The sequence below is a fragment of the Zea mays genome, chromosome 3 (assembly GCF_902167145.1).
Source record: "Zea mays cultivar B73 chromosome 3, Zm-B73-REFERENCE-NAM-5.0, whole genome shotgun sequence".
Taxonomy (NCBI): Eukaryota; Viridiplantae; Streptophyta; class Magnoliopsida; order Poales; family Poaceae; genus Zea; species Zea mays.
Genome location: NC_050098.1, coordinates 187392252 through 187411763, shown reverse-complemented (window position 1 = coordinate 187411763; position 19512 = coordinate 187392252). Strand labels below are relative to the sequence as shown.

Genomic DNA, 19512 nt, shown 5'->3' with positions numbered 1-19512 from the left:
GTGGTCCAACCCTGCATTCTTATTCCTCCAAGAACCGTTAGTCCACAAGCAGTTATCATTAATTACCAAAACATCACCAAAGGGGCCTAGATGATTCACAGCTGGGTAATCGACAGCGGGTGCACAAACCACATGACAGGGGAGAAGAAGATGTTCTCCTCCTACGAGAAAAACCAGGATCCCCAACGAGCTATCACATTCGGGGATGGAAACCAAGGTTTGGTCAAAGGTTTGGGTAAAATTGCTATATCTCCTGACCATTCTATTTCCAATGTTTTTCTTGTAGATTCTTTAGATTACAATTTGCTTTCCGTTTCTCAATTATGCAAAATGGGTTACAACTGTTTATTTACTGATGTAGGTGTCACTGTCTTTAGAAGAAGTGATGATTCAATAGCATTTAAGGGAGTGTTAGAGGGTCAGTTATACTTGGTAGATTTTGATAGAGCTGAACTCGACACTTGCTTAATTGCTAAGACTAACATGGGTTGGCTCTGGCACCGTCGACTAGCCCATGTTGGGATGAAGAATCTTCATAAGCTTCTAAAGGGAGAACACATTTTAGGATTAACAAATGTTCATTTTGAGAAAGACAGGATATGTAGCGCATGCCAAGCAGGAAAGCAAGTTGGTACCCATCATCCACACAAGAACATCATGATGACCGACAGGCCACTGGAGCTCCTACACATGGACCTATTCGGCCCGATCGCTTACATAAGCATCGGCGAGAGTAAGTATTGTCTAGTTATTGTGGATGATTATTCTCGCTTCACTTGGGTGTTCTTTTTGCAGGAAAAATCTCATACCCAAGAGACCTTAAAGGGATTCTTGAGACGGGCTCAAAACGAGTTCGGCTTAAGGATCAAGAAAATTAGAAGCGACAACGGGATGGAGTTCAAGAACTCTCAAATTGAAAGCTTCCTTGAGGAGGAGGGCATCAAGCATGAGTTCTCTTCTCCCTACACCCCACAACAAAATGGTGTAGTGGAGAGGAAGAATCGAACTCTATTAGACATAGCAAGAACCATGCTTGATGAGTATAAGACTTCGGATCGGTTTTGGGCCGAGGCGGTCAACACCGCCTGCTATGCCATCAACCGGTTATATCTACACCGAATCCTCAAGAAGACATCTTATGAACTCCTAACCAGTAAAAAGCCCAATATTTCATATTTTAGAGTCTTTGGTAGCAAATGCTTTATTCTTGTTAAAAGAGGTAGAAAATCTAAGTTTGCTCCTAAGACAGTAGAAGGCTTTTTACTAGGATATGGTTCAAACACAAGGGCATATAGAGTCTTTAACAAGTCCTCCGGACAAGTTGAAGTTTCTTGTGACGTTGTGTTTGATGAGACTAATGGCTCTCAAGTAGAGCAAGTTGATCTTGATGAGATAGGTATTGAATAGGCTCCGTGCATCGCGCTAAGGAACATGTCCATTGGGGATGTGTGTCCTAAGGAATCCGAAGAGCCTCCAAATGCACAAGATCAACCATCCTCCTCCACGCAAGCATCCCCACCGACGCAAAATGAGGATGAAGCTCAAGTAGATGAAATAGAAGATCAAGCAAATGAGCCACCTCAAGATGACGGCAATGATCAAGGGGGAGATGCAAATGATCAAGACAAGGAGGATGAAGAACAAAGGCCGCCACACCCAAGAGTCCATCAAGCAATCCAACGAGATCACCCCGTCGACACCATCCTCGGCGACATTCATAAGGGGGTAACCACTAGATCTCGTGTTGCACATTTTTGTGAGCATTACTCTTTTGTTTCCTCTATTGAGCCACACAGGGTAGAGGAAGCACTACAAGATTCGGATTGGGTAGTGGCGATGCAAGAGGAACTCAACAACTTCACTAGGAATGAGGTATGGCATTTAGTTCCACGTTCTAATCAAAATGTTGTAGGAACCAAGTGGGTTTTCCGCAACAAGCAAGATGAGCATGGTGTGGTGACAAGGAACAAAGCTCGACTTGTGGCCAAGGGATACTCCCAAGTCGAAGGTTTGGATTTCGGTGAAACCTATGCACCCGTAGCTAGGCTTGAGTCAATTCGTATATTATTGGCATATGCTACTTACCATGGCTTCAAGCTCTATCAAATGGACGTGAAGAGCGCCTTCCTCAATGGACCAATCAAGGAAGAGGTCTATGTTGAGCAACCTCCCGGCTTTGAAGATAGTAAGTACCCTAACCATGTGTATAAACTCTCTAAGGCGCTTTATGGGCTTAAGCAAGCCCCACGAGCATGGTATGAATGCCTTAGGGATTTCCTTATTACTAATGGATTCAAAGTCGGAAAGGCCAATCCTACTTTATTCACTAAAACTCTTGAAATGACTTGTTTGTATGTCAAATTTATGTTGATGATATTATATTTGGGTCTACTAACGAGTCTACATGTGAAGAATTTAGTAGAATCATGACACAAAAATTCGAGATGTCTATGATGGGGGAGTTGAAGTATTTCTTAGGATTTCAAGTAAAGCAACTCCAAGAAGGCACCTTCCTAAGCCAAACGAATTATACTCAAGATATTCTAAGCAAGTTTGGGATGAAGGATGCCAAACCCATCAAGACACCCATGGGAACCAATGGACATCTCGACCTCGACGAAGGAGGTAAATCCGTTGATCAAAAGGTATATCAGTCGATGATTGGATCTTTACTCTATTTATGTGCATCTCGACCGGATATTATGCTTTCCGTATGCATGTGTGCAAGATTCCAAGCCGACCCTAAGGAAGCTCACCTTACGGTCGTAAAACGAATCTTGAGATATTTGGCTTATACTCCTAAGTTTGGGCTTTGGTATCCTAGGGGATCCACATTTGATTTAATTGGTTATTCGGATGCCGATTGGGCGGGGTGTAAAATTAATAGAAAGAGCACATCTGGGACTTGCCAGTTCTTGGGAAGATCCTTCGTGTCTTGGGCTTCAAAGAAGCAAAACTCGGTCGCTCTTTCTACCGCCGAGGCCGAGTACATTGCCGCAGGACATTGTTGCGCGCAACTACTTTGGATGAGGCAAACCCTTAGGGACTACGGTTACAAATTAACCAAAGTCCCTCTTCTATGTGATAATGAGAGTGCAATCCGCATGGCGGATAATCCCGTTGAGCATAGCCGCACTAAACACATAGCCATTTGGTATCACTTTTTAAGGGATCACCAACAAAAGGGAGATATCGAGATTTCTTACATTAATACTAAAGATCAATTAGCCGATATCTTTACCAAGCCACTTGATTAACAAACTTTTAACAAACTTAGGCATGAGCTAAATATTCTTGATTCTAGGAACTTCTTTTGTTGATTTGCACACATAGCTCATTTATATACCTTTGATCATATCTCTTTTATATACTATGACTAATGTCTTTTCAAGTCTATTTCAAATCAAGTCATAGGTGTATTGAAAGGGAATTGGAGTCTTCGGCGAAGACAAAGGCTTCCACTCCGTAACTCATCCTTCGTCGTCACTCCGAGCAACTCTCCATCTTTGGGGGAGAAAAGGACTCCGTCTTTGGTATAATCTTCACTTATTTATGACCAAAGGGGGAGAGAGTATTTCTAAGGGCTCTAATGACTCCGTTTTTGGCGATTCATGCCAAAGGGGGAGAAAGTATTAGCCCAAAGCAAAAGGACCGCACCACCACCTAATTTTAAAAGAGTTTTTCAATTGGTATGATTCTCAATTGATAAATTTCAAATTGGTATCTTATTGTGTTCAAAAGGGGGAGAAAAGTAGTATTTCAAAATTGATATATCAAAACCCTCTTGAACACTAAGAGGAGAATTTCATTTAGGGGGAGTTTTGTTTAGTCAAAGGAAAAGCATTTGAGACAGGGGGAGAAAATTTCAAATTTTGAAAATGCTTCGCAAAAATCTTATTCTTTTACCTTTGACTATTTGCAAAAGAACTTTGAAGAGGATTTACAAAAGAATTTGCAAAAACAAAACATCTGGTGCAAGCGTGGTCCAAAATGTCAAAAATTGAAGAAACAATCCATGCATATCTTATAAGTATTTATATTGGCTCAATTCCAAGCAACCTTTCCACTTACATTATGCAAACTAGTTCAATTATGCACTTCTATATTTGCTTTGGTTTGTGTTGGCATCAATCACCAAAAAGGGGGAGATTGAAAGAAAATTAGGCTTACACCTATTTCCTAAATGATTTTGGTGGTTGAATTGCCCAACACAAATAATTGGACTAACTAGTTTGCTCTAGTGTACAAGTTATACAGGTGCCAAAGGTTCACACTTAGCCAATAAAAAGACCAAGTATGGGGTTCAACAAAGAGAGCAAGGGATAACCGAAGGCACCTCTGGTCTGGCGCACCGGACTGTCCGGTGTGCCACCGGACTGTGTCTGGTGCACCAGGGGACTTCACGCTGAACTCTTCACCTTCGGGAAAATCCAGAGGCGCTCCGCTATAATTCATCGGACTGTCCGGTGTACACCGGACAGTGTCCGGTGCCCCAGGGAAGAGCGGCTCTGGAACTCGCCAGCTTCGAGAATTTGCTCCGCTATAATTCACCGGACATGTCCGGTGTACACCGGACTGTCCGGTGAACCAGCAGAGCAACGGCTACTTCGCGCCAACGGTCACCTGCAGGCGCATTTAATGCGCGCCAGAAGCGCGCAGAAGTCAGGCACGCGCGAGACGGTGCACCGGACAATCTACAGTACTTGTCCGGTGTACACCGGACAGCCAGGCGGGCCCAGAAGTCAGAAGCTCCAACGGTCGAATCCCAACGGCCTGGTGACGTGGCTGGCGCACCGGACATGTCCGGTGTGCACCGGACTGTCCGGTGCACCATACGATAGTCAGCCACCACCAAACGGCTAGTTTGGTGGTTGGGGCTATAAATACCCCCAACCACCCCACATTCAAATCATCCAAGTTTTCCCACTTCTACTACTTACAAGAGCTCTAGCATTCAATTCTAGACACACCCAAGTGATCAAATCCTCTCCAAACTCCACACAACGCCCTAGTGATTAGAGAGAGAGATTTGCTTGTGTTCTTTCGAGCTCTTGCGCTTGTATTGCTTTCTTCTTTCTTTGATTCTTCATTGCGATCAAACTCACTTGTAATTGAGGCAAGAGACACCAATCTTGTGGTGGTCCTTGTGGGAACTTTGTGTTCCAAGTGATTGAGAAGAAAAGCTCACTCGGTCCGAGGGACCGTTTGAGAGAGCACTAGTAGAGATCTTATCATCGATGACGTTCGTATTCCGACCCATTATCACTTCTAACTTTCTTGATGTCAAAATCAAATTGATTTTGGGCCAATATAGCAAATGACTTAAATGTTTCAAATACATTCAATTTATCTCGAAGAAAATAGACCCAAGTAAATCTAGAATAATCATCCACAATTACAAGACAATAGGAATTACCATCAATACTCATGCAAGATGTTGGTCCAAAAAGATCCATGTGAAGTAATTCCAATGGTCTATGAGTAGACATTTGACTCTTGTAGGGATGAGTATTTGCCACTTGCTTCCTGGCTTGACATGAACTACATAATTTGTTCTTTTCAAATTTCACGTAGAATAATCATCCACAATTACAAGACAATAGGAATTACCACCAATACTCATGAAAGATGTTGGTCTAAAAAGATCCATGTGAATTAATTCCAATGGTCTATGAGTAGACATTTGACTCTTGTAGGGATGTGTATTTGCCACTTGCTTCCCGGCTTGACATGAACTACACAATTTGTTCTTTTCAAATTTTACATCCTTCAACCCTCGAACTAAATCATGCTTGAATAATTGATTCAATTGTCTCATACCAACATGACCAAGTCTTCTATGTCATAGCCAACCTAGTGAAGCCTTAGAGAATAGGCAAGTTGTAAGTTTTGCCTCGTTCGATAAAAAATCAACAAGATAAAGATTTTCATATCTAAAACCTTTGAATATTAAATTGCTACCATCAACACTTGAGATGAGAACATCATCAACGGTAAAATTGCAACTAAAACCAAATCACATAGTTGAGCTACGGATAGCAAATTAAAGTTAAGAGATTCAACTAAGAGTACATTTGAAATGGAATGGTCATTTGAAATAGCAATTTTACCCAAACCTTTAACCTTTCTTTTGCGATTATCTCCAGAAGTGATGCTATCATAGGTTGAGCAACCTTCCTCACTCATTTCGGTGAACATCCTCATATCACCGGTCATATGTTGAGTACAACCACTATCCAACACCCAATGATTTCCTCCCACCTTGTAATTTACCTACAAAAGGAAATCAATCTCTTTTAGGTACCCAAATTTGTTTGGGTCCTAGGATGTTAGTGACCAAGGATTTTGGCACCCAAATTTCTTTCTTTTTGGTACCAACAATTGAAGTGCCAACAAACTTAGCATGTACACCTTTTGCATTATGTGAAAGAACATAGCAATGCTCAAAACATGGTAAGGATACAATTTTGAATTTAGGACAATTTTTCTTGACATGTCCCTTCTTGTGGCATTTGTGACACACTTTGTCACATTCTTTCACAAACATGGTCTTTTGCTTTACAAATGCATTCTTTCCTTTATTAGGAAGATACCCAAGACCCTCACGATTAAGAGAGCAACGTTGACTTCCCAAGATAAAATCAAGTTTACCTTTTCCACCATATGCTTTCTCTAAGTCATGAGTTAGAGCATTTACTCTTCCTACAAAAGATTCATTTTCAATAATGATGTTTGATTCATCACAACCAATATCATTATTCTTAAGAGAAATTTTACATTTGTCACAAATGAAACTAGTAGGTTGTGAATCACTTGTAGAGCTATCAAGTAAGTCACAAGTGATTCCAACATCTTTGGTGACCACCATGACTTCATGCACAAGAGGTGAGTTGAGACTCCACAAGGCTCTCACAACTTTCTTTTAGATTGTTGTGGGATGTCTTGAGCTCGTAAAAAGACACTTGAAGGTTTTTGTATAGTTCCTTCAAGGTCCTAAATTTTTCTTTTTCTTTGTGCATGTAGTCATCGGCCTCACCCAACATTCTAACAAGATCATCATAAGAATATCCATCATCATCAATATCATCAATGTCATCATCATCATCAATGTCATTTAAATCGGTTATGATTTTTACCTTAGCATCTCCTTTTACCATAAGACAATGAGGAGATGAGAAAAGTGAGGGAGCCTCCTTGATAGCAATTCCGGCATTTAGTTTAGATGAAGAATCATCATCATCATCATCATCATCCGAACTTGCATTCGAATCCCATTCAACTAGATAGGCTTTGTCATCCCTCTTCATGTGATAGAACTTCTTTTTCTTCTCATCATATCCATCATTACCCTTGTTCTTCTTGCTTGGACAATTCATGGCAATGTGACCGGTTCCCCACACTCATAACATTTTCTATCATTGAAGGCATTTGTTCTAGATGTTTGTCCCCTTCTAGGTTGACCCTTCTTTTTCTTCATGAACTTGTTAAATTTCTTCACAAAGAGAGCTAATTCATCATCACTTTCACTTCCATTTCCTTCATCTTCACTTTCTTCCTTTTCAATTGCCTTTGAAACTTTAGCTTTGAGAGCTATTGATTCACCTTTTTAGCCAAACTCATAGCTTCGGCTTGAGATTTCTTGAATATGTCTTGAGTAAGAATTTCTCCCAATACTTCGGTTGGAGAGGTAGTGGTCAAATCACTCCTTACTAACATGGTCACAATAGTGTCATATTTTTTCGGAAGAGATCTAAGGAACTTGTGAGTGAAATCCACATCTGGTACATTAAAACCAAGTCCCTTGAGCTCATTCACTATCTCATTTAAGCGATTAAACATGTCGGACACACTTTCATCTTCCTTCATGAGAAATTGCTCAAACTTTCCATTGCATACATACAACTTTGCACTCTTCACAATTGTGGTTCCTTCATGAATTTCCATTAGCTTTATCCAAATCTCATGAACGGTTGTGAGATTTTTGATGCGGTTGAACTCATTTATGTCTAATGCATCATAGAATACATTCATAGCTTAATCATTAGTTAGAATATTCTCATGATCATTGAGTGATGGTTCATCTTGCTTTAATACAAGAAATCCATCTCTAACAATAGGCCAAATCTTTCCTCCCATAGCTTTAAGATGCATTGACATTCTTATTTTTCAATAGTCATAATTGTTCCCATCAAAATGTGGCGGCTTCCCAATGTGCACATTGTTGTAACTAGCCATTTTGTCCAACGCCGGGATGATAAAATCCACAATCAATGGAGTCCTTGCCTCTGATACCACTTGTAGGATCTAGGACACCGGCTAGAGGAGGGTGAATAAACGGTTTTGACTAAAAATAAAATACACTAGAGAAATTTAATCAAATCAACAAGAGATATAAAATTACTAGCCTTGATGAGACAACAAAATATAATGAGCAATTTAAGCTAACACCACACAAGATAGACAATACACGAATTACCAACTACTTGTAAGTAATGTATGAAAGTTGAGAGAGAGACACCAAAAATTATCACGTGGTATCGGTGATTTGTCGTTCACCCCTAATCCACGTTGAGGTGTAATTCAAGCTCTCACATGCTCCTCTACCAAGACACGGCTTGATCTTTGAGCCAAGTGGACAAGAACTCACTCAATACCTCGATTCCACTAGTGTCGCCTTTGCCGCTCCGGCGAGGTGGGCGCGAACCCCTCACAATCAATCTCGCGGCTCCTCCACAATATTCACGGAGAGCTCGACGGAGACAACACCCGAGCCATCTAGGAGGCGGCAACCTCCAAGAGTAACAAGTCGATGACGCTTGCCCGGTGTACCACCTAGTGCCTCAAAAGATCACAACGAATGCAAATGCATTAGAGCGTCTCAATCACTCACTAAAATGTGATCTCAATCAACTAGTGTGAGTATTTGAGTGGGAGGATCACAAATGAGCTCAATGTGTGCTAGGAGTGGCCAAGAGAACACTCACACACGAGTTCCACTTCTATTTATAGCCCTCAACACATACATAGTCGTTATGTGCAACTAGCACAACTTCTACGCACACGCGGACGGTTGTGCCCTATGGTCGGACGGTTCACCGTACCAGTAACGGCTATATCGACCGTTTGAAACCTGTCAGAGCTGTCAGAAAAGTCAAGGTCGGATGGTCCACCCTCCAGGGTCGGACGGTTCGGGACCTGACAACTTGGAATAACAGAGCGTTGGTCAGTCAAAGTAACTCGAGCGGACTGTCCGCCATTCATGGTCGGACGGTCCGCACATGGACCACTTATTGTTCGGCTAAAAAACCCGGACGGTCCGTAGTACAAGGTCTCAAAAACACATTGTCCCTGCGGAAACTCAATTCATCTTATGCGGACGGTCCGGCCTCCTGGCCCGGACGGTCCGCCAGAGAGAGACAGAGACAGACGACCAGCAGACCTCTCTAGCAGAGTTGCGGGCGGTCCGCCGAGCATAGAGAAAACAGATTTTGCGCTAGTTCAAAAGAATCCTAATTTTGAAACCTGTAGCGTTGTTAGCCCTCATGCACATGGTGTCGTTTATACTCTACGAGGCACTATGTTTTACACCATGCAAGTTCATTGATCCCTCTTAATAGTACAACTGTTTATTCTATTAGTCCGGTCAATTTCTTCTCTAAACACCTGCTAACCGACAAAAGCAAAAACCTATGTTTTACCTTTGCCTTCACTCGATCCACAATCAATGGTTATGAGTCCGGAAGACTTTACTATGTCCTGTGGTCCAGTCCTGCATTCTTATTTCTCTAAGAATTGTTAGTCCACATTCAGTTGACATTAATTACCAAAACACCACTTAGGGGTCTAGATGATTCACAGTGGACGATGTGGAGCTAAGGGCTACAGAGTGGTGTCCTAGCTAAGTCTTGGCTTCGCGTCAGGACTCTGGCCTCTGGGTCCGTCGTATTTGTGTCTTGGTGCCCGTATGTGCATCTCCTCGTATCTCTGTGCTTCCCTCTTCTCTCTCCCTCCTATGCACGAGGACCGACCTTCTCCTTATATAGGCCAAGGAGGGGGTCGGCCGTCGGTTGCTTCCTCAAAAAGGAATCACTGGGCGATGGTACAACCGAGCATTTTACCATGGTGTGAAGCCACACGGACCCATGGGCCACGTGGACGTCTAAGTGTAGTTAGTGTGGTCGGTCACTTATTTTGGGCCAGTCACATGCCGAGCGAGTGATCCATTCGAGTGTCATTTGTACTTCTTCTCACCATAAATAATTACATTTGTACTTCTTGGCATGGGGCATGGGTGACAACACGAACGCAGCACAACGCAGAAAACAACACAAACGCAGCACAACTTCGTAGGTCTATATGCATGAGTGACACTATACCTCTATTCCTCAATCCTGTACACATAAACATCCTATGTCTGTCGCACACAATGTCTGTGCCTTCAGATAGCGTTTTATGACTTCCTGTCCAACATACTCACAGTGTCCTATTATTTGTTGTTCTGTTATTTGTTATTTAGGACGACACCATCTACAAAAATATATATAGTTTTAACCAATGGTTTTTTAAAATACAAATACACTCTTAATACATTTAGAATTTTATAAAAGTACATTTTAAAATAAGTCGGTGCATATAAATATTAGGTTTGAAAACTAAATAACAAAATAGATATTTACAAAGTTTTATAATTTTGACTCAAACTATGTCCAAAACAACAAATAATAGAACACTAGAACTAAATAATAAAGAACTAAATAATAGAACACTAGAACTGGAGGGAGTATAAAGTAAGTCTACCTAAGCTCTATCAAGATATGCAATTGTACAAAGCAATTACACTCTGTTCTTTTTTATTTGTATCGTTTTAGTTTAAAAAATAAACTGGCGGACAACAAATAAATGAACTTGCGGGCAACAAAAATTCTAGAAGAGGAAGTACATTGATATGGAATGATAGCACTCAACAGAAGCAAGTCTGAAAAGAAATCGTTTTCACCAACAAAATCTTAGGTTAACAATTGCACGAATGCACTGCAAACATAGCAAGCAACCATTCTTCTTAATCATCTAACGCCCTCCCGTTTCAACTCCACGCTTGCTGATTTTGGTAGCAAGAGCAATCTAAGACCTTGGCTTCTCTTTCTTCTCCTTGAAAAGGGCAAGCAGAGACACACCGGAAACCTTGACGACCTTGAACCGGACACCAGGAATATCTCCCACAGCGTGCCCCTTACGACCAAATCCAGCAATCAAGACCTCATCCTAGACAGAGATGGGACAAGTCAAGTTTGGGCTTGCACAATAGGCTGCAAACAAGAATTATAACAGTTCGGGACAAAGAGTATCATACATTTTCCTCAATGTAGTTCAAACAACCGTCATTTGGCACGAAGGCAGCAATCTTCTTGCCATTCTTAACAAGCTGAACACGAGCACACTTACGGATAGCGGAGTTGGGCTGCTTGGCCTCAATACCACTGCATTATTATCAGTGTTTATTTGCTCAATTGAGTTAAAAGGCGAAGTGTGCAAGAAAAAAGTAAAGTTTTAGCATCTGCTTACATCTTCTCCAGGACAATGCCCTTGGCATGGGATGACCCAGCGAAGGGTTTCTTCCACTCATTGCCCAAATGGCTCTTCTTGTATGCCTTGTCAGCCCACCGCTGGTTCCTGCGGTGGGTCTTGAGCTTGCGCCCGGCTCCCATACCACGTGTCTTCCTGTATAAGAAAGCAGATCACGTTTTAACATTTTAATGTAGTGGTCTATCCAAATGTGATAGACTACCACATTACAACTGGCAATGCATCCCAAAACCCCACATTACAACTGACAATGCATGCCAAAACCCTTTTTAACAGTGCTAGAAAGAAAAGGACTAATACCACACAACAATTCGACATTACATGAACAAAACAGGTAACCGAATGTCTGAATCAAGATATTAGTCGATATATTGACACACTTATATACAGTTTTCCTAGTTCTAATTAAGTTTTCGTCACCTCACTGTGTACTAGAATAAGCGTCTAAAATGTTTGTGAGAAAAACACTAGGTGCACTACACCTGCAGTACCTGAACAGCTAAACTGTTGACTCTTAAATAAATGGATTATAACTGTAATCGCTTCAAGGCTCCAAATCGGGAGTTTCGCAAAACTTCAAATGAAGTTTCACAAAAAAAGGCGACTCTTTGAAAACGCGAAGAATAATGAAGGTGTATGCTACCATGCATAGCTTCCCAAATCCAAGTAACTGGACCAAGAAAGATATTGCTACACAGCAGCAACGGATTAATGTCGCTTATGAATATGTTTAGCGCTGACGTTGTAGTATCTGATCAGCACTGGACCGTCAATAAGCTTCACGTGGATACTGAGAAGAAATCAAAATAGATCACGATGTATACTTCACATTAGCGCAAGCAAAGCTGCGCGTCAAGCAACCAGATGCACTTATGCAGTCACACCGAACCACACTCATAATCGCTAAGCCAGAAAATAGATGGACACGAGGATAGATCAAAAAACTTCAACAGAAGACAGTGAGATACCCCATGTTGACGGAAGTTCTCTGGAGCGCTTCGCGGCGACGGCTGCAAGAAGCGGAACACGAGCTGGGAGCGGGAGCGGCGGCGGCGGCAGGAGAGGGGAAAAGATGGGAGGGGAAGGTATTTATATGCGGGGCTTTGGTGTTTAGGGTTTGGCGGTGTTGCTGCTTGCTTTGAGATCCGTGCTTCTGAATAGAAGCTACGGTCGTGATGGTTAGCGTTGGCGTAGGGATTGGAACGGTGGACTCGGTCTACCACGGTGGTTGCGGGGAGTGCAAAGCCGGGGAGGGGACAAACTTGGGGGCTGTTTGGTTGGTGTCTAAATATGCCACACTTTGACTAAGGTTAGTCGTTCGAATTGAAAAACTAATCTTAGGCAAAAAAAAGTTAGGTAAAGTATGACAAGTTAGGTATCAAACCAAACTTTATTTATGTCTTTACTCTACTACTTATTAAGTACGTACAGTGTAGACTTCTAACATTACCATGTCCCCGCCTCTCGCTCGTGATTTCCCTGCACCCACCGTTGTCGTCTTCAGGGTCTGTCTCCTTGGCCCGTGCTCCCCCACCTTGGCGCCGCAACCCACGACGTGCTTGGCTCTGGGACCCCTCAGTCTTCCCAGCCCTCCAAGTTTCGAATAGACCTCATGGAACGCCCGTCCTCCCCTGCTTGCCCCCACCCCCACCCCCCGTCCTCCCAAAGATGGTTGTTGCCGCCTTCGACCACGGTGGTGAGGGAATGGACAAGGGGCATGAGGACGAGGAGGGATCGACCACGGTGGTGATATGAACTAAATTACTCTTATAAATATCATGCATAACACCAATTTAAACAAGATAAGAAATAGCATGATTATTTAATTAAGTTTACATGGCAGGTTTAATTCATAGCATGGTGAGTGATTAATGTGGACGATTCTAAACCAATTTAGACATGAAGGAATACATCACATAGTATTGGATTGATCTTCTTGAACGTTAAATGGCACACTCCATTTGAGAAACACGTTCTCATGTTGTGAGACTACATAAACACTTGGATAGAAACATTAGTCTCACAACTCTAGTTATATAGAGAATTTCCCTTTTAAAAAGTGTTCTTGAGAATTTGAATTTCTTACTTAGCACTCTATTCATTTAAGAACTTGGTATAATCCTCTTTATGTTTAGATAATGGCATTAATAAGAATCAATTTGAAATATGCCAAGAAATACTCATCACCAATTAAAGCATGTGGATTGCCACATATAAGAATGATGAATATGAGATCTACCATGTGATTGGATCTTTTTCAAGTCAAGATAGAATCTTTTAAGTTCATCCTCAAGTGCTTCATTTTTCCTATGTGCCTACGTAAGACACAAATGAATATACTAATTGAAAGCAATGTGCACTTTTAGATTTAATTGTTACTGTCCTTTAGATATCCCTTAGTTATAGGTCTTTTGTTTGATTTCCATGAAGGTAAATCCTTTGGTCCCTACAACATAAGATCTTGCTCGAGATGAATATGAAGTTATAAATACATCAATTCAATTCATCTTTGGGTCAATCTTAAAGAATAGATAATGTAAGATTGATAGCTTGAGATAAAGATTGAGTTAAACCACTCAAGCACCCAAAAGCTTCATATCATCTCTGGGTACCTACAAATTCTTTCAAACATATTTTGGTACCCATTCATGGGACAATCCTTGCATAGGTGTCCCTTTTGTGACATATGTAGCAAATATGTTGCTTGTCCTTGCAAGGTATTTGCCTTTTGCTTGTTACTTCTTTGTTTATGGGTACTTCTCCTTGCATCCATAGCACCTCTTATCTCTTCTCTCTGATCTTTCTTTGTTGAAACACATAGGTACATTGTTAGAGCATATAATATGAGCATTAATTTTCTCACCTTGAATTTTGCTCATGCCTTTCTTGAAAAGCTTGATACTCTTTTGAAGGGTTTTGAGCATGCTACGGTTGCCCCATTCACAAGCTTTTTCACCATGTCATCACAATTATCTTGAAAAGGTTGAGCATGACACTTTCCCTTTAAATGAGTTAAGCTCCTTCTTAGCCACTCATTTTCTTTCTTGAGCTCATTGTTTTCTTTTGCATAGGAAACATTACTTGTTCCTAAAAATTCTAGCTCAATGGAAGATTGGCTTTCTTAAGAGCAACATTTGTTAGCACATGATAATATAGTTTCAATTTCAACACACGTGCATGTGTGAGGTTGATATGAATTTAAACTAGTGAGAACAACCTCATGAGCAATGACTAGCATGATATGTTCATTTATAAACTTTTCATGTGAGCATAGCAACATATCATGTTTTTCTTGCAAAGCTAGATTATCAATTTTTAGCTTTTCTACTGTGTTCTTGAGCATATAATTTTCATCTTCTAATTGAGCAATGCATGATAAAGAGTTAATAATTCTATTTTGCTCAATGGACATGGCTTCATACCTTTGGACCAAATCATCATGAGAGCACTTTAGCTCCTCATATTCTTTGATCAACTTATCTAATATTTTGGTCTTGTTGATGAGGATGTCTTCTTGCTTATGAAATATTTCTTGTTGTTCTTCCGCTCTTCTCATGAGTTTAAGCAAGATCATCTTGTTCATCTTGCATTGTTGAGCGAAGAATTGTTGAAGATCATCCTCATCATCACTACCATTTTCATGTCCCTCCTCATCCCTACTTTCGCTTTCACTATCATTCTCATTAGCAACCAAGCACATATGAGATGTAGAAATGAAAGATGAACCTTGTTAAGAGGTGGATTCATCGTTTGGTCTCCATCGATCATTTTCTTCTTCTTCAAACTTGTTCTCCGTAGAAGTTCAAGAGGCAAGCTCAAAATGAGTTTGAGTTGAAGATCCAGAAAGTGAGAAGCGACGACGAAATGGAGTTCAAGAACTCGGGTGTTGAAGACTACCTAAGTGAAGAAGGCATCAAGCATGAATTTTCGGTTCCATACACTCCACAACAAAATGGTGTTTTGGAGAGGAAGAACCAAACTTTCATTGAGGTCACAAGGACAGTGGTACAATACACCGGACACATATTGGGCCAAAGCTGTCAACATCGCGTGTCATGCAATCAACCATCTTTATCTCCACAAGATCTACAAGAAGACGGCCTATGAGCTTCTCACTACCAACAAGCCTAAGGTTGATTATTTCTAAGTTTTTAGTTGTAGATATTTAATTCTTAACAAAAAATCCAAGAGCTCAAAGTTTGCTCCTAAAGTGGACGAGTGCTTTTTGCTTGGTTATTGAGAGCACCTAGAGGGGGTGAATAGGTGATCCTGTAAATTGAAACACTAAATAGCCACAAATTTGATTATCAAGGTGTTAGTGAAATCAGGTGGCTATGAAACACGCTCGTGTGGTCAAAATAATCACAAGAAGCAACACATGAGACACGCGATTTTTATCTCGTGGTTCAACCAAGTAACACTTGCCTACTTCCACGTTGTGGCGTCCCAATGGACGAGGGTTGCACTCAACCCCTTTCAAGTGATCCAATGATCAACTTGAATACCACAATCTTTTCCTTTAGAGTATTTTTCCCGGTTGCGAGGAATCTCCACAATTTGGAGTCTCTCGCCCTTACAATAGAGATCACCAAGAAGCACATGAGTAAGGGAGGGAAATCAACGCACACAAGACTCAAGTTCGCAGCAAAATCACGCACACACGTGAAGAGGTGAGTACACAACACAGCGTGAAGAGTTTACAACTCGAAAGTGCTCAAATCTCAAGAACTATGATTAGAATGCGTGAGTGCAGAGTCTAGGTGCCTTAGGATGTTTCTTGTAAGCTTAGTTACTTGCTCCATGCGCCTAGGGATCCCTTTTATAGCCCCGAGACAGCTAGGAGCCGTTGGAGGCCAACTTGGAAGGCCAATCTTGCCTTTTGTCGAGTGGTGCACCGGACAGTCCGGTGCACCACCGGACAGTCACTGTAGCAGTCCGGTGCGTGATCCCCTTCCATATATAGCGCATCCGATCGTTGGTCCTCGGGACCAGTTGGCGCACCGGACAGTCTGGTGTGCCCAACCGACCGTTGACACGGGCCACGTGTCACGCATTGATCGCACGGTCGACCGTTGGCCACTGGCGCCGTTGGCTCACCGGACAGTCCGGTGCACCACCGGGCAGTCCGATGAATTTTAGCCATACGCCTTTGTCGTTTTCCCGAGAGCAGTCGGTTCACCGTCGGCCAGCCTGGCGCACCGGATAGTCCGGTGTGCCAGGCCCGAGCTGATGTTGGCTGCTCACAGCCAATCCTTTTCCAAATTCGTTTCTCTTTTCTCTGCACTGTTTCTAACACTTGGACAAACATGTTAGTACTTAAAAACAATTTACTGAGTCTAGAAACATACCTTGTCTTTGATTTGCACTTCTTGTTCACTTAGCACATAAGGGTTCAAAACATTTTTGTTGGGCATCTAATCACCAAAACAATTATACAAATGGCCCAAGGGCACATTTCCCTTTCAATCCCCCCTTTTTGGTGATTTATGCCAACACATCAAAAAGCAACAAGAGGAGTGTAATATCAATTCAAATTGAAGACCAAATACTTTTAACTTAGGATTTGGCATATTCGGATCACTCTTTGCCACCACTTGGTTTGTTTTTGCAAATTAAATTCATTTTCCTATCTCTAAGTCAAACACGCTTGTTTGGGCACATAGAGAGATATTCCAAGAGTAAAATTGATCAAGTGCCAGAAAATTCTCCCTTTTTCCCATAATCAAAATTCTCCCCCATAAGCGACCAAATTTTGCAATATAAGGGTTTTGGGCAAGTCGCAAAATCTTACTCTATTATTTTCAAAATTCACAAGTGGTTGGCTGATCCATTTGCTTTGGCCTTAATTTCTCCCCCTTTGGCATTAAGCACCAAAACGGAATCATTTTTGGCTCTTTAACCCCATTGCCTCACCAAAAATGTCAAGTAAGAGCAAAAAGACAATGAGAGCATAAGTATGAACTTGGAATTAAATACACTAATACCGGAGTGCAGTGGACACTATAGGAAACGCCTAAATTTTCGTGGGCCTAGATATTTTCGTCGGTCGGCCCACGAAAATAAATAGTTATTTTCGTCGACCTACGGAACCGACGAAAATACACCTTATTTTCGTGGGCCCGTACCTATTTTCGTCGGCCTGCCCACGAAAATAGGAACGACATTTTCGTGGGCCCTGAGACCGACGAAAATGAGGTTTATTTTCGTCGGTCCACGCCAGGCCGACGAACATAAGTCATGTATTTTCGTCGGTCTTCTCCCGGCCGACGAAAATACGGCATTAACTGAGTGAGGCCGACGAAAATAGTGGTCTGTTAATCGGCCTCAGCGCGCAGTTTCTCTCTCTCTCGCTCGGCAGTCACTCTTCGCGCCGCCGCCCGCCCGACCTCCGTCGTCGCGCCGCCGTCGTAGCCCGCCCTGCGTCCTCGCCTCGCGCCCTCGCCGAGCCGCAACGCCGCCCATCCTCACGCTCCCTCACCCGCTGCGCGCCCGCCGTCGCCGCCGCGCGCCCGCCGCGCCGCGCCCGCCTCGCGCCCGCCGAGCCGCTGCGTCGTCGGCTCGCGCCCGCCTCGCGCCCGCCGCGCCGCCCTCGCCTCGCGCCCTCGCCTCTCGAAGGGGCACCCACTGCGCGGCAGCCTCGCCCCCACCACCACCCTCGGCCCGAGAGCCTCGGGCACCGGCTCTATCCACCGCACCGAGCTCCGCCTCGCCTCCTAGTCCGACAGGTAAAATTTTAATTTTTTTAGTTACTTAGCACATGGTAAAGTGAGTATATAGTTAGTGAGTATATAGTTAGCATATACTTGTAGGAAAGTTAGTGAGTATATAGTTAGCATATACTTGTAGCATATTGTTTAGCATATACTGGTAGGAAAGTTAGTGAGTATATAGTTAGCATATACTTGTAGCATATTGTTTAGCATATACTCGTCAGCATATTGTTTATTATGTAGCTATCGTGTAGTTTTCTGTGTTGGCAACCATCGTGTTGTCGTTTATTTGCAGGTTTTAGAAACATCAGTTTATAGGGGAGGTGTTGCCGAATTTTTTACTGACAATAATATTTTTTGTACATAGGTGTTCTTCCGACTTGACCTTCTCCACCGTTAGCTAGACTCGTACATTATTCTCAGGTATACATTGTTTTCGTAATTTCTCAGGTATACATTATTCTCAGTTTTAATCGTTAACCGTAGCGAACCGTATGCGTCACCCGTTCGGGAACGGCGAACGTCACATTGGCTTGTGAGGTTCGCCGTTCCGGAATTGTCCACGTATTTTGGACAGCCTGAGAGTGTAAGCTGATGCTTGTGATTTGTGACATGTGCCTTACGATTGACGCGGAATTTCGGTTGTGTAACCCAGTTGTTCTCCAACACACCATGTTCAGGCGTGTGCTTGGAGAGCAGCGGGGTTATGCTGCCGAAATTTAGCGACAATCGTAGGCTACACGTCATAAATCACAAGCATCAGCCTACACTCTTGGGTGGGTTTAGGGCCTTTACCTAATAGGGAGTTCACCTAATTAAGCCACGGACGATCGTTGATGTTCTTTGACTTTTGTTTAGCCTTTAAAATGGACGGTGATCGGAGGGTGATGTATGACGGGTGGAGAAAGGATGGGGCACATTCGAATGAATGGATGGGTGTAACAAAGGCTTTTCTTGAGCACGCTTTCAAAGATGCAACTGGTCGTCTAGTGAAGTGTCCTTGCAATCGCTGCGAGAACAAGTGGCCTCAGAAGAAGGAAGAAATGGAGAAACACCTTTGCAAAAGTGGGTTTATGCCGAACTACCTTGTATGGTACCGGCATGGAGAGTCTATTAGACACGTTGACGCGGAGGTGGAGCTTGATGACGATCATGATAGGATGGACGATATGTTGCATGATCTTGGTAGGGAGGTTGAAATGAACGCTGAGGAGCCGGG

The 19512-nt window shown here is 42.5% G+C and overlaps 1 protein-coding gene across 1 annotated transcript; it reads right to left on the bottom strand.

Moving 5' to 3' along the window:
* Nucleotides 1–10924: 10924 nt before the first annotated feature.
* LOC100192600 (40S ribosomal protein S23) lies at nucleotides 10925–12711 on the bottom strand. The gene is made up of 4 exons (NM_001137815.2): nucleotides 12552–12711; nucleotides 11563–11718; nucleotides 11351–11477; nucleotides 10925–11262 (listed from the first exon to the last, which is right to left on the bottom strand). Exons 1-4 carry the CDS (start codon nucleotides 12554–12556, stop codon nucleotides 11122–11124), a joined length of 429 nt encoding a protein of 142 aa, NP_001131287.1. The 5' UTR covers nucleotides 12557–12711; the 3' UTR covers nucleotides 10925–11121.
* Between the last annotated feature and the right edge of the window lie 6801 nt (nucleotides 12712–19512).